Here is a 15,658-nt window from a genome sequence, read left to right on the forward strand (position 1 = left end):
TCTACAGAGACAGAAAGAAGAAGAAAATCTTACTTGTTTCACGACTACTGTATGGCCATCCTTGGGCAGATAGAAAAGGTGGTACTGGAGAGCTTGTTCTGCTGTCATCTCCCAGTTGCTGTGTAATATGGCGCACAGTATCTTTGTTTTTTCTGTTCTTTCTGCGCCCAGTAGGCTGCCATCCATCTGCAGCGCCTTGTTCTGAAAAAGTATTCTGCATTGTACTATCTTTGGCAGACTGCAACTCATTTCCTCCATAATGAGATGGAGAGCTCTGTTCCTCTTTGATACGCAAGGATCCATACCCCATATCACTAGACCACAGAGATTGGGATGAAATGTCATCATGACTATCCATTTTTTGTTCTTGATCCTCTTTTCCATATGTGCTTCCTCCTTCATGACAACTAGCAATGGCTGAATCACCAGAGGAGTTTGCAGGACTTGTCCGCCGAGCAAGCCAGGGAGATATGCTCCTACCAGCCACCACTGCCGAAATCAAAGCATCTGTACTACTGCTGGAGGTTGCTCCAAGTTCATAATCAATAAAATCATCTGATGCATCAGACTTAATGCTTATGTCAAGAGCAGCCTTTATGAAATTGTGACAAGCTTGAACAATATCAGTCATCTGGAGATAGCTAGCAGCTGACATCACCTCAATAACATTCCTGCTGGTCAATGCAAGGTGTGCAGAGTACATGAAGTCAATGATTGCTTTAAACCCCTGGGCTGTTACAATATCTAAATGAGTGACCGTTGCCTGGTCAGAAGTCTTCTGCACCTGGCAGTACAGTGTCTTGAAGTAGCGACTGCTCCCAAGTAAAATGTTTTTGTGAGCCTTGAAAATCTTTCCCTCCACTATAATGCAAACATCACAGAGGATGCCATGCTGTCTTTGTTCATTGAGTTCTTGAAGCAGATGACGATAATGGGAGGCAATTTCCATGTCTTCCTTTCGATTATTCATTTAGAAATATTTGTGCTACTGCTTCCACACAGGTCTGTAAGGGAGAAATAGAGAGGCATTATCACATTAAAGGGGCTGTCATACTATTTAAATCACCACAAAAATTCAGAGAGGCATTTAGCTATCTTTCCAAGTTTGAAGACAACAATAATTAAGGCATTATACTTAGAACAGAGAGTTTATTGCTTGACTTTAATATTGGATTTGCATTTAATAGGCAGGTTTTTAGAAATGCTAATGTCAGGTGGGGGGAGTTGGTAATTATTGGGATTACAGCAGCTGGGAGGAATGATTTAACCCATTCTTCCACTGCTGAAATCCTGATGAAAACCCCTCATTTTAGCAGCAATGGGGGGATTTTCTGGCCATGCAAATACCAGCTTCAGATAATGGATTTTCTCAGGCACACAGCAAGGGAATAAAGAGTTAAATTCCCCCTACCAGCTTGCTGTAAACACAATAATTATTACTTCAACTAATGCTATTTGTGCTTTTAAAAACCTGCACATTAAATATAAAGAAGCACTTGAGGTCCTATCTGGCTTGGCCCAAGAGAATAGCCTGCACTGAATATGTAAACTTGGACCATCAATATTCAATAGCTTTGAATATTCTTGAAGCTTTGAAGATAGCATGCCAGGATATTAACCTTTCAAAACTAATCAAGAGAAAGTATGATGTATTTACCACAACTACAGAGAAAAAGAGACTGAGATAAGCTTCCTGTGTTAAGGTATCAAATTTTAAGATCCTAGCAAGCTAGTGTTGATAATTATGTTTGTAGAGGCAAAGCATCCTATAGCAGAAACTCCTCAGGAAAGAAGTTACTAGATCCTGCGCGAGAAACAGCTGAATTCACGTCAACCTCAGCTAGGGCTAAGGGTGGTCAGTGCCCACAGATTACGGTGATTGTTGGGAAGGGAGAGAAAACCAGGCAGATGTCAGAATTAAATGAAGAGTTCAAAACGAAGCAGGGCAAAGGCTAATAGAGTTCTGCCAAGAGAACAAGCTGGTCATCACAAACACTCTTTTCCAACAACACAACAGACGACTCTACACATGGATATCACCAGATGGGCAGCATCGAAATCAGATTGATTGTATTCTCTGCAGCCAAGGATGGAGAAGCTCTATACAGTCAGCAAAAACAAGACCTGGAGCTGACTGTGGCTCAGATCATCAGCTTCTTATAGCAAAATTCAAGCTTAAATTAAAGAAAGTAGGAAAAACCACTGGGCCAGGTAAGATACAATCTAAATCAAATCCCTTATGAATACACAGTGGAAGTGAGGAACAGGTTTAAGGATTTAGATTTGGTGGATAGAGTGCCTGAAGAACTATGGATGGAAGCTCGTAACATTATACAGGAGGCAGCAATGAAAACCATCCCAATGAAAAGGAAATGCAAGAAAGCAAAGTGGCTGATTTGGAGGGGGCTGATGGGAATAGGCCCACTTTTTGTGATCCTATCTCTTTTTCTGCTATTTTAGATGTGGCCGCCATTTTGTGTTGTGCCATGTACTCACAGCTGCCATTTCTGACTGGTGCCCACAGCACTTCAAAATTCCAGATGTGTTCATCAGCCCCAAAAGGCTGGAGTGTACAGATTAATTATAGCTTTATAAGACACTAGTCATTCCATTTTCTTTTAAATTTATCATCAAGTTACTTACAGAACCATTTTATACCATGTACTTTCTGTGCTCAGTTGATATCTGCTGTTTATACTTTTCCATTGTTTTAAAAAGCTACTAAAATGCACCCATTCTAATGAATTTCCTTCAATGAAATTTTACATTCTCCTTTTCCTACCTGTACTATGCCTTGTAGATTTTAAACTTTTGGATAAACTGTCTACAGAAATCTCTAGCCAAAACCATGTCCATAGTAAATAAAAAATAAAAAAATTATGTGGGCCATATTCCAATGCAGCAGCTCCACTGGCGCAACAGACTCCCATGCACGCAACAGAACTTCAGTTCCCACATGCTCTCAAAATCAGCTGAGGAGATATTAGGGGCACAGAGGGGGAGCATAGGAAAAAGAAATTCCAGCACAACAGCAGAACCCCACTGGTGGACCACTGTATAAGAAAGTCTGACTAAAATGCATTATCTGCTGAAGTTATTATCTATTCTGTATACTTCTTAGGAATAAGAGTACATGCACAAGCAGCAAATTGCTGCCAACTTTCCAACACCTAATCACACATGTGAATGCAGTTAAGTAGCTTCCACACAATATGACTTTATGATCCAATTTATTTTTCTATTACACTGTCATGAGTTAAGCTTGTTATTAATTCAGCTTCCATGCGAGAAGTGTCCTTCCAATGTCTTCAGATAATTCTTTGTTGACATTATACTCATTATCTTAGTCTCCCTCTCCTTCCCTAGCACTAGATAATTTCTCTTGGAAACACAAAGTCAGCTAATCACACAATGCAATCACCCACCCCCAGGTATTTACCAGCTTTAACCACATCTGGTTCACAGTTACTGGTAAGCATAATTGAATGTCCTTTAGCTGATAAAGTGTATATCAGTGTGTGTTGGCTGCTTCAGCTATCTATTCGACATTTGGTTATATTTAGTCTTCTATAATAATTATTCCTTTCCCAATTAGCCAACATGAAAAATAAGAGATGAGTCATTGCTAGGTTGACCTACTGAGACTTACAAGTGTCACTGAATTTCCTTGGATTAGGGCCAGGTTCTTTGATTCTATGCTAAAAACTCAATTCTTGCACCAAAGTAGCTCAATATCCGCAAAAAGGAATAATTTATGCAAATGACACAATACTATAAACTTAATTTACATCCTTCACTTTAGTAATAAAAACAATATTTTTGATAACCTGGCTTTTAACTGAATTTAAATAAATGTGTACATTATATTTCATAAATGCCTTCGAGGGTATTCAGGCAACATGAGATCACTTCTATCAATCTATCTATTAACTTTTTAAGTAAACACCCATTAGAAAAATATCAATTTAGTAATCTAATGTATAGAATATTCCCAACTACAATCACTTCACAAAGGAATAAATTCAAATTCCATCAGTACTGTGGACGGTCCAGATTTTACAAACTGTATATACATAGATTACAAACGAGCACAGTTAAATGTGATTCAGGGATGAGGAAGCAAGCATTTCTGTGCAGCTAGAAAGGTGACAGACCTTCCAGAATCCTGAATCCCTGAGTTTTTGCTTAGTGTCAACCCCACAGATTAGGCAACAATTTTTAATCTGCAGACTAAAGCTTAAAATGTCTCCCAATGACATCTTCATAGACAGTAGCAGCACACTGTTCTTCATACTATTGCTTCCCAGACAGATGAAGTCCTAAAGGAAAACATCTAACCATAAATGACCACCATGAATTTTCAGAACTTGGGAGCATCCAAAGAAATGAGGTTCAGCAAATGAGCTTTTCACTATGCTTGGAAACTAAGCACACTTCTCACGGTGAAACCTTAATGAACTGCATGTTATCTGTTTTACAGTGATAATGGAAAGATAGTTGCCTTCAAGTTTAAGTGAATTGTCCCATTTTCTGCAAAACTGCAGAAAAGTGTAAAAATGCAACTGAAAACAAAAGGTATCTCTCACCACAATTAAGAACATAATCTGTGTGGGAATACCAAACAGAAGACTAGACTGCCACCACTTAGCAGAAGTTTCTAAATACTATATGAGAAAAACAGAGGGCCGGTTTAAAAAGAGAAATGTTTTAACAGGTGTTCTGTGTCCCATTCAATAGTATTTGCTGATATCAGTAGCCAAATGTACATCAAGAGTCAGGCTTTTTGTGAAATCAGAATCCACAGCAATGCCTTCCAGTGTGGTAATGAGAGAATGTAGGACTTCCACTTCATCCCAACATTCTATTCAAACACAGCTCATCTTTTTATGAATTCCTTTCTCTTCAATATGCTTCACTCCATGCTACAAAATGCCATAATAACAGAACTACTAAATTGTGCAGTGTGGTGCATGCAAAAGAATGTAGTTCTTTTCAAACGTTTCTCAACGTTTGATTGACTTTTTGTAGGTCAATTAAACGTTGAGAAACAACTTCAACTCTATAGAACTGAAGAGATATAGTTACAATTTAATTACAGTTCTGCAATTAAATTAATGAAGAGAAAGAACAGGTCTTGAAAAATGCAATCCAAAAAATTTCTCAGGCATGGACTATCAACTTCTGCAAAGTTTCTGGTTCTTACCCCTAATATGAAAGAGGCACTTTTAGGACACCTAATCTTAATACTAGCTGATATCACAAGGAGGAACCTTTAACAAGGTACAGTAAAGTTGTTACTCATATAGCTAAAAACACAATTAGGAAACTCCATAGAATTATTTATTATTTCATATTGAAATGTTGTCCGTGATTAACTGCATCACAAACAAAGAACTTAACAATGTAGCTATGGGTTTAAAGTAGATATGCACCTTTATAAGGGGATTATGATGGCAAAAGTATGTGTCATAAAGTGGGTTGTATGAATTTCCTAGAGTGAAGAAGTGTACAATTTAAAACAAGCAAGCATGCAAACAGAAAGAGGATGTCCTGAACCCTTTCAACATATATACTGTACTCACTCCCCTAAAAAAATTGCTTCTTCCCCTACAGGTGGGTGTTAGTTCTCTTCAAAGAACCATACTGTGAGCATGGAGAACAAAACATGAGTGGAAGTTTCAGCACTATTCCCCCACCCATGCTTTACTTTCGACACCCCTACATTTTTAAACAAGGAAATCAGTTACATGGGTTCTGACACAAATGTTAGCTGCAGTAACATCTAGTTTCCCTGCCAAGCTAGCAATAGTTCATCAAAATTTATTTCAAGTTCAATTATTCCATTTTGTATATTCCAGTTTTATAAACACAACTTTTTTTCTCATCACAAATCAAATTTATCTCTAGTAGAAATATGATATGTTTAAACAGATCAATTGGCAGTGTGTGAAACTTTTAAAGCCAGAGCAACAATAGAACATAATATAACTGCAGTATAGGTGTCTGTAGTCAGAAAATTTCTACATCTCTGCTTTGATTATTTTTCATTTTTCTCCATCCACTACAAGTGTACTTTCTACAGTTTCTGGATATGCAAAAAGCAGGCAGAGCCCTGGATGGGTGGATGGATAGGTATCACACAATAAAACTGTAACAGTGAATTTTGTTAACAAATTTATGTGCAAAAGCTATTCTGCAACAGTCTTTCAGAAAGAGAAGTGGGGGGAGAGAAAGAGAGATCACAAGATGTCCAGATACAGTCAACCCACGTCTTCTAAGTTCCATTAGACATCTGGACAAAGCACAACAACATTCAGTTATGGAAGTCAATGCTCCTTTCTTCCCCACCTCCCCCCTGATATTTGAGATGAATTAGATTTGTTAAACCATTACTAAAAATTAAAAATAGAAGCTAGCCAAAGATACTAGCTTACTTTAAGCTATGTGATTATTTGGCAGTATGCACTCCATCAAAGTGAGTGTGGTTAGGTTTGCAGCAGGGGAACTAACATTGCATGCAAAAGCTTCCCAGTACAATCCCTCGTGTCTTCAGATAGGGAAGTACAGTGGTGCCCCGCAAGGCGAATGCCTCGCAAGACGGAAAACCCGCAAGACGAAAGGGTTTTCCATTTTCAGAGGCGCTTCGCAAGACGAATTTCCCTATGGGCTTGCTTCGCAAGACGAAAATGACGAAAATTTTTGAGTTTTTTTTCCGCTCCCCAACCCCTTTTTCTGAAGCGCTAAGCTGCTAAGAGCCTTTTAGCAGCTAAACCGCTAATCCCTTAAGCCTTAAAAAGCCGTTAATAGCCCTTAAACTGCCAAGCCCATTAGCGCTAATCCGCTAATGGGCTTGCTTCGCAAGACGAAAAAACCGCAAGACAAAAAGACTCGCGGAACGGATTCTTTTCGTCTTGCGAGGCACCACTGTATTTGGATTTCTTATCTTCCTTGCACTTTAATAAATATTACCATAAAGCAAAAAAAAAAAAAGTTAAGATACTACAAAACCAGCAAAAGAGTTCTGGTATCATCCCTACTCATTAAATAGCCAGTCCACCTACAACAGGGGTCAGCAAGGTTTATCTTCCTGTGGAGATCCCTCTGTGGGCCGGATCTTGTACGTGCGCCTGTGATTTTCAGTGTCTGCACAGATGTGATTTTTGGAGTCTGCGAGTGCGCAGGCGCGATTTCCGGCACCGCAGAAGTGAGTCCCCGCGCCACACTGGTTTAGCACAGCGCATGAGTGGGCAGCTCAGTTCAGGGGCGGCTCGTGGACCGGTCAAATGACCTCCACGGGCTGCTTCTGGCCCATGGGACTTAGGTTGGTGACCCCTGACCTACAATTCTGGTAAAATTCTGATAGCAGAAGTTTCAGTACTTCATCCTACATTCTTTTGCTGTGAGCTTTTGGTTCATAGAAAGCACAGTCACACAAAGATTATTTCTTTGGCAGTGCAAGAAAAAGTAGATAGCAGTTCATAATGCATGCAGGTCCCAGTGTGTCAACTTCTTTATAGTTGTCTTGCCAATTGCCACACTTATCCGTAGTTGTCTGTATAAGGCACCGCTGATTTCAACACAATTATAGAAATGAAATTTGACGCAAAATGATAGGTGAATGCAAGAGATTAATCACACAGGAAAGGCCCACAAAGCTGTTGGGGGAGAATGGTACTCCAAGCAAATGCAACAGAAAATATTGGAGGACAGAAATGGGAGATACAGTAAATCAAATCTTAAGTTTTGGCATGTAGAGGAATAGAGTCATAGAAGCTGACTTTGTCAGCAAACCTCAGCCACCACATTCTACATTAACTTCCATCACCAGATGTGCATACAAAAAACCATGTTTGCTATTGTAGTAACCATTGAGATGTAGCAATCTGAAAGAGGTCTCGGCCTTCTCACAAAAGTTTTCTGAAAGACTGTGGCTGCTCTAAACTACAATCTGAAGATTAAAATGCCAGGGACATAACCCAAGAATGCATGACCACAGGAGAACCAACTTCAACAGTAACTAGCAAGTTCCTCCTATTCAAAATGGCCTACCAACCAACTATTCTCTGCCTCAGTTAATCTGAGCTTTAACTGATGTCCCCAAGTTCTGCCTCAATCAAGGCCAGAGACTGTAAAGGCCAATAGATCAGGCATGGGTGAGATGAGAATGAAATTAACTACTTATTAAGACTCTCCAAGAACTCTAAAAGGTTAATCACGATGTGCCCTTGTGGAAGCCACACTGGTCCTTATGCAGCAAGGCTTCTTCCTCTATATGCTTCTTTAATAATGTTTTCCACCAAGTTTTATGGAACAGATGTTAAGCTACTTGGCCTGTGATTTCTCAGATCCCCCCGCCCCACGGCCAGGAGTTTCAACAGTCAAGACCAGCTTCTTGCTAATTGCCCAATGTACAATTTGTGTCTCTGTGGAACCCAAGACCACATAAAAGAAAGATGTGTATAAACCTCCAGCAGACATGTCAAACACCAACAATTTTGCCCATGAGTAGATAGCAAATTACTGCAGATCCAAGAATTTATTTATGGCTCCCGATGGAAGCAGCCTGGATTTATCATGCCACACACCAGTCTAAATATTTTTGCTGGACACTTCCATGTGGATATGAAAGTGAATGCTGGAGTTGAGTCAAAAAACCCTGAGTAGAACTCAACATTGCCCTATGACAAACATTCCATCTGCATCAGAATGATCCTTCTACCATGAACTGTTCTGGAGGTTCTCTCGATGTCCCTCCCGAAGCTAATTCTGATGTGGGGGAAAGCACTTTTGTGGAAGTCCTTGCATTGCACTTCCCCAATAAGGCTTGTTAGGAGAATCCTGCCCCTTAATTGTACTTATCTAATAATACTATTTATTTTAAACTTATTCTAACAATATGTAATTTATATACCTCCTTCACTCAAAGATGCCAGAGCAGAATATGTATAAGAAAAAAAAATAGCCCAAAACTTAACATTGTAGAAACAAAATGAAATTCATCAATTAAATTTACAGTAAAAAATTGCAGGCAGCAGCAACAGCAAAAAACAAACAAACAAAAACCCTTATGCCCAGTTCTACAGTGAATCTCAACACTACCCCGCCCCACTAGACAAAGAAGTACCCATACATCTTCAACTACCAGTGGGAAGCAAGTAAGGCTGAGGTATGGAAGGATAGTTCATTCCATTGGTGTGGTTCCACTTCAGAGAATGTCCTGCCACAAGCACCAACACCGTGGACCACATTAGGTTTAGGAACCACCAAAATAATTTGATCTGCAAATCATAGAGCAGGGTATGGGAGGAGGTGTTTTTTCAGATATTTGGGACCCAGGCCATTCAGGGCTTTAAATGTCATCATAAGCACCTGAAAGACAACTGGCAGCTAGTGCAAGTATTTCAAAATAGGTGTGAGCAACCATTGGCACTTCCCAGTTGCAAATTCCAGACCACTGAAGGGTAACTCCACATAAGAATGTATTGTAATATAATAGTCCAATCCGAAAACCATCAGAGCTATCCCTGTCCAGGAAAGGCTATGTCTGGTGAACCATCAATAACTGGGAACAATCACTTCTAATCATGAAGCCACCTGACTTTCAAGTGACAAAGATGACTCCGGAAGTGTACACATACCCAGGCTACAGACCTGTTCCTTAAAGGGACTATCCCATCCAGGACAGGCTGTCTTACCAAACCCCATAAAAGCCCACCCATAGCATCTCCATTATGTCTGGATTCAGTTTACTGACCCATACCTAGCCCATTACCACCTTGAAATATCAGGTCAGCACCTGCACTATTTTTCCTGATTCAGACAGGACTGAATGGGATTGAAATTGGTGGTGCACCACCATCAATTTCTTAAGCACCTTGCCCAAGGAGCGGTATTTATTTAACAACTACAGGTTTAAAGAAAGTGCCTCTTTTAAAGCCACTGGCACCTTCTCAGCCCTCAACATTAGCTTTTATTAGCAAAGGAGACATGCAGTAGGCTGAATCCCTTTAAGCTTGCCCACATCCTCAGGCCATAATAACTGAAACTGATTCAATAAAACTTAACCAGATGGTGTTCTGGACACATCCACAAGACTAGTCCAAACTACAGTATCTAATTCTGTATGGATTCAAGCAATTTTATCTTCAAAGTGCTTAGCAAATTTGTCACAGAATGCCTCCAATCATCTCCTTCATCGGGACAGATACAAATGGCCCCTTCACTGTGTGTATAAGCTTTTGGATGCCTACTGCAAGCTGCAATGGTGGCAGAGCTGAAGCTCTTCACTGCCACATAGTAACCACAACTGTATGCTCATTAGCTGTGTTCAGTCATATGTGTTTCAGGATTTACCCAACTTGTGCTACACCATAGTCCATCCTGTTTCATTGCCCACAACTCCCCAGAAGACTATGGAGATCTGTAAGCTCCATAGTGTCTGTCTGAGAAGGCACTTGGGAACAATTGTGTTGAGATCCCTTTCCACTTCAAATACTGTTTTGCAACCAGCTGTGAATCTGACAGTACCATTGTGCAGTTTTCACTGAACCAATGTGCTAACCAAAATATCACAGAAAACTTTTGTTGAGTGCTTTGCTGAAATCAAGCTAAACTGCATCCACATAATTCCCAGTGTCTGCTAAGTTTCCTAGTAAAGTGATACAAGATAGAGATAATATTAGTTTACCGGGATTTATTATTGGCAAATCCATTATGCTAGCTTCTGTGAATTACTACATACTTTCTTAAGAATTTAATTTTGCATTCTTTCCATTTCGGGGGGGGGGGGGACTGATCAATTGATTGGGAAGCCTACTATGTCTTACCTTTAAACTGCCTAGTTTAAGATAAGACAACAACCATTTGAGTACACAACAAATATTCAGCTAATCCTATTGTGCAGGGTGTCAAAGTTTTCTGGCATAGGTACAAAGCTTCAGAGTTCAGGGAATTATAAGTGTAAAGGATAACTATTTGAATTTCAGGGAGCCTTTTGAGATTTAAACTAAGCCCCTTTTATCCTTTTATTTACCAATTAAATTAAGAATATAGTAACAAGGATTAGTTCACACTACAAATAATGCAGGAAAGCCATGTTGCTAAAAGAAGCAAACAGAACTCAGTTGAAAAAAGGATCACTGCTCAGGAGATGTGGGCTGTTCATGAAAATAATTTTGATTTAAGAAGCTAGAAAGGCAAAAAGTTATGAAACAAAAACTATTCATGCTGTATTTGTATTAATAAAACCTTGAAGTAATGGTGAATATTGCAATGAAAAGCAAAAGCTTTCATGAGGAAGTAAAGGCAAGAAGAAATGTATTTTAGAGTATGTCGAGCCAATATCAAAACAATACCAGACCAAGCAGGCACCTACAGTTTGTAATTAAGGCTGCAATCCTAGCAGTGTCTACTCAAAAGTAAGTCTCATTCAATTCAACGAGGTTTACTCCCAAGTACTCAGGTAAGTAGGTTAGGTTTGAAGCCTCACTTCGCTTAGGCTATCCACCCAATAAAGTATGCCAAGGTTGTTTCTGTAAGCTACTCAGAAAGCTTTTCTAATATACAACCTGGAAGAGAAGGACATAGGCTCTACTGTATGGCTGTCCTAGAAAACACAAGCCATAGGGACAATGTGGCCCATTTCCTCTGTTCTCTGAAATTCCAAAATCTGACCTGTATATTGCCATACATCATTTATTAAAATAGTTATTATGTCTGTTTAATTAGCAAATAATGTCATATGAAAGAGAAGAAACAGATCCAATTAATTTACAATGCATAATTGTATCATTCTCACTTATTTAGATATGGCTTCATGGAGTAAACAGGACATCATAGCCCAATCAAAAGCTGTAACAATATGATTCCAATGAGTAGTCTACTAACAGCAAAATTAGCTTTTCATCATCCATTTAAATAACAATCGACACTAGTATCTCATACCGCAAGCCTAAACACACTTACTAGGGAGTAAGCTTAACTGAACACAGCAAAACTTACTTCCAAGTAAACATGCATTAGGATTTCACTGTCAGATTTGCTCATTATTTTCAGGATAGAGAAATGCAAGTTCTAGTTAATCAAGACCTGGATACTGTTTTGTAGATCCTGTCTGTCCCATAAGGCTCTCCTTTGTTAACTTGTAATACACCAGAGGATAATTTTTCACTATGTGGAAAACTGTCGTTAACAGTAAGCTCTAAAGTCTAAGACTCTAAATGCATACACACACCATATCATGAAAGGACTACAAGACTGAGAACTTGACAAGCAATAGCTGCATTCAACTGCTATTAATTCCGTTCAGCACAGCCAATCAATAAAACAGAATTGGCTGTCAAATGCTAAGAGTGGTTCCCTTTATCCCTGAAATACTACTGTATTTAAAGTGACACAGTATAAACTGCCAAACTTTAGTTCACTGAGCTGGCGGGGGGGGGGGGGATATCGTGCAATTTCCAAAGTTTGTGTAAAACTGCAGCTTTTGTCTGTCTCGTGGCAAGAAAGCCATGTCTAGCTTTCCCTTTTACCAAAATAGAATACTCTTCTCAAAGAAAACCCCTTAAAATAGAAGCAGTAAAAGTAGGGAACCAAGTTACAGTATATGTACTGGTACTTAAAATGCTAGTGTACAACATATATTTAGAAAATGCAACTAAACATTTGAAATGACTCAAGTATTAAAATGCATACAATAACTTCAGTACAGGTGCCTGCAAAACACTGTTTGCAAAACACACTTCCTTATTAGCATATATATAAACACTGCTGATAATAACCTTGTCTCTAATCCAGGCTAAATAAATACCCTGGCTGAATACAGAGAAAGCTAATTTTAAGAAATATCTCCTAGTAAAACTGTCCTTTGTTTCTATATTTCTTGACACATCAAAAATACATTACTGCATACAATAGTTCTATTATATCTATTTCTGGCTCTCCAGCAGTACAGCAAGCAATAAGGAGCTGTCTTTAAATTGAAGGAATCCTCCCACTGTTAACAGTCCAGGAAATCTGGTTCATTCCTTATTTGTCGTCTGGGATTGAGTTATCAGATGCTACTTGCATGACTTTTACAGAACTGACAACCTATTTACAGACACAAAAAGGCAATCTACAACTTAAAAACTTCTACCATCACCTTTAGGTTGTTGTTTTTTAAAGGAAACCTTTTACTCTCCCTACAAATTATTCTTTTGGGGTGTCGACACCCCCTTCATAAAATGTTCCCTACCTGTATGCAACATTTTCAAATCAATTCCCTTACTTATCACAAGCATATTATGTAGTCCTCCAGCTTTAGGCAGGGAAAGCATTATTCTGAAGACTGGGTTTTTAAAAATATACAGGGTCACTACCAATATTTCAGCTTGCAATTAAAATGGAGGAAAGGCCAGCCGATCAGTGCCAGACTTCAGGGGGAGACAATAACCCCAAACAGGCCTGGCTTTAGAGAGGCAGAAAGAGAAAGCAAGCGAAGGAGAAATATACAACATGTTTCACCCGTATTATTACCTCATCCCTTTCTTCCAAGCAGTTTTGAGCCACTCTCTCTTGTCAAGCTCTTGGGTCCAACTTGCACAGATGCTTATTTTTAAACGCTGTGGGGTGGTTTTTGTTTGCTTTTCAAATAAAATGATCAAACCAGAATGGAAAGGCTTGCTATTTCACGAAGTGGAGCTGCTGTTAAAATGCCCCCTTGTCTCCTCTCCACTCCCTTGAGCTGGGTGTTGACGCAGCAGAAATTACCAGCTGGAAAATTCCCCTTTTGGAGGTTAGAGGGAGGGGTGGGGTGGGGGGAGAAGAGGAGGAGAGAGGGGGTGGGAGAGAAGCAGGGAGGGGGGTTAAACCCTGCCAGTCACAGAGCTGTCCCCCATCTATCCACCCACCTAGCCCCAAATAAGGCATCATGTCCCGAGGTGAAGGAAGATCAGAGGCGCTCCATGCCCCTTCCACACACAGGGGGGTGGGAAAGTCATCTCAGCAAACCGCCCCCCAACCACGTCCCACCCTCCAGCTGGGATTTTACCCAGCTGCCCTTCCAGCATATTTCAGGGAACAGGCACAGCGTGCGTGCGCCGCGCGCAAGGAGGACGCGCGGCCCCCACGAACCTCCCATTGGGCGGGCGGGCGAGGGGCGAGCGAGGGGTTTGGGGGGGGGCTAAAATCCATGACAGAGAGGGAGGGGGGCGAAACGAATATGCTTTGCCTTAAATTAGGAGAGGTGGGGCAGGAGGAGGGGGGAGAAGGGAACCCGACGCCCTCATTCAACTGCCCCCAAAGGTCAATTTCTCTTCTCTGCTGTCCCCCAAAGGAAACCCCATCCATAGTGTGTGTGTGTGTGTGTGTGTGTGTGTGTGTATCACTCACCCCGCACTATCTAGAGAGAAGGGGTGTGTGGTAGTGGGGGGACAAGTTCCCTCCCCAACCAAGAAAAACGCAAAAATCTCCCTACAGGGAACTAGGTTAATGGGAGACTTTGAAAACGCGCTGCTGCGCGCCATAAATAAATACACACAGAGACCCGAGTTGCCAGGTCTTTCAAAACATACTTTTCCTAGAAATAAAGAGAAGGAGGAAAAAGTATCGCGAGCGGGAGCGCAACCCAATGCGGTTCAGAAGTGGGGACGGCGCGTTTTTTAAAAGAAAGCATAAAATAAAAAAGCAAGTTTTTGCAGAGCGCTTAAGGCTATTAGGAAACAACAGCCACCTATTTCGCCCCCCGCCCCATTACAGACACCATCGCCTCAGGGCACAGAAAGCGGTCGCCGTCGACCGCGGGGGAAGAAGGAAATAAAGGGGTGGTGATATTATTGTTAACCTTGTAAGATGTATAAATGGTTTTTTTATTTTTTTAAAAAATTGTTTTGTTCGTTTATTTATTCTGCCTGCCTGCCCATCTCTCTCTCTCTCTCTCTTACCTGCGCTTCATGAGGAGCGCGGCCGGAGCGCTGGCTCCACACGGTCACACTCCGCGTCTTTCTCTTCATGAGTTGTGTGAAAGGGGTGGGGGGGTCGGGCGAAGAGAAAGAGAGAGAGAGGGGACGATGGTTGGGGGGGGGGAGAGAAATGTGGGGAGGGAAAGAGAGCGAGCTGGTGCGCGCTCCCGCCTCGCTTTCTTCCCTGCCCCCCCCCCTTGAGGGAAAGGAGGCGCGCGCGCTCCACTTCCCCTCACAACTTGGCCCTCGAAGGGGAGGGGGAGGGGCCGGCGCGCTCGAGCCGGCAAAAAACCCCCCACAACTGGAGGTGGGCGTGGCCAAGCCAAGGGTGGGCGGGGCTCCTGTGGAAAAGGGGAAGGCGAAGTACAGCAGCCGCGTCGCTGATTGGGTGTAGCTGAGCACAGGCCTCCCTAAGCCACACCCACGCGGAGTCTTTTTTTTTATTTTCCTCTCTTTCTTTCTGTCGGTTGAGGCCCCGCCCACCCGGCCTCCCCTCGCGCCGGCAGGGGATTGAGAGAACGCGCGAGGTGGGAGCGCAACTGTCAAGCTTGCCGGACACGAGGGTTGGTTGCGCGCGGGCGGGCGGAGGGGGGGGGGGAAGGAGGCCGCTGAGCATCATGGGACGAAGCCGAGCCTGACAAGACTGTTGCCAAGGGCAAGTTGGGGCTTCTGTCTCCCTGGCAACGGTCAGGGCCTTTCCTCCCCTCCTGCTCCCGCTG

At 41.5% G+C, this 15,658-nt stretch overlaps 1 protein-coding gene across 8 annotated transcripts in view; it reads right to left on the reverse strand.

Moving 5' to 3' along the window:
- The window catches only part of ZBTB46 (zinc finger and BTB domain containing 46), a 51,682-nt gene extending 36,419 nt beyond the window's left edge, over window positions 1–15,263 (reverse strand). The window contains exons 1-3 of one of the 8 annotated variants that reach the window (XR_014512836.1): window positions 14,922–15,240; window positions 13,516–13,765; window positions 34–1,004 (exon numbers count right to left, since the gene is read on the reverse strand). Coding sequence is in view for 4 of the 8 variants with exons in the window: in XM_083447383.1 (XP_083303509.1) it covers window positions 34–970 (937 nt within the window). In the remaining 4 variants the exon portion in view is untranslated. Of the gene's footprint in view, window positions 1–33; window positions 1,005–13,515; window positions 14,125–14,921 lie in introns of those variants that run through there. The other 7 variants (XM_083447383.1, XM_083447382.1, XR_014512835.1 and 4 more) reach the window with 7 other exon arrangements.
- Between the last annotated feature and the right edge of the window lie 395 nt (window positions 15,264–15,658).

This window comes from Podarcis tiliguerta (genome assembly GCF_965153285.1).
Source record: "Podarcis tiliguerta genome assembly, chromosome: 6".
Taxonomy (NCBI): domain Eukaryota; kingdom Metazoa; phylum Chordata; class Lepidosauria; order Squamata; family Lacertidae; genus Podarcis; species Podarcis tiliguerta.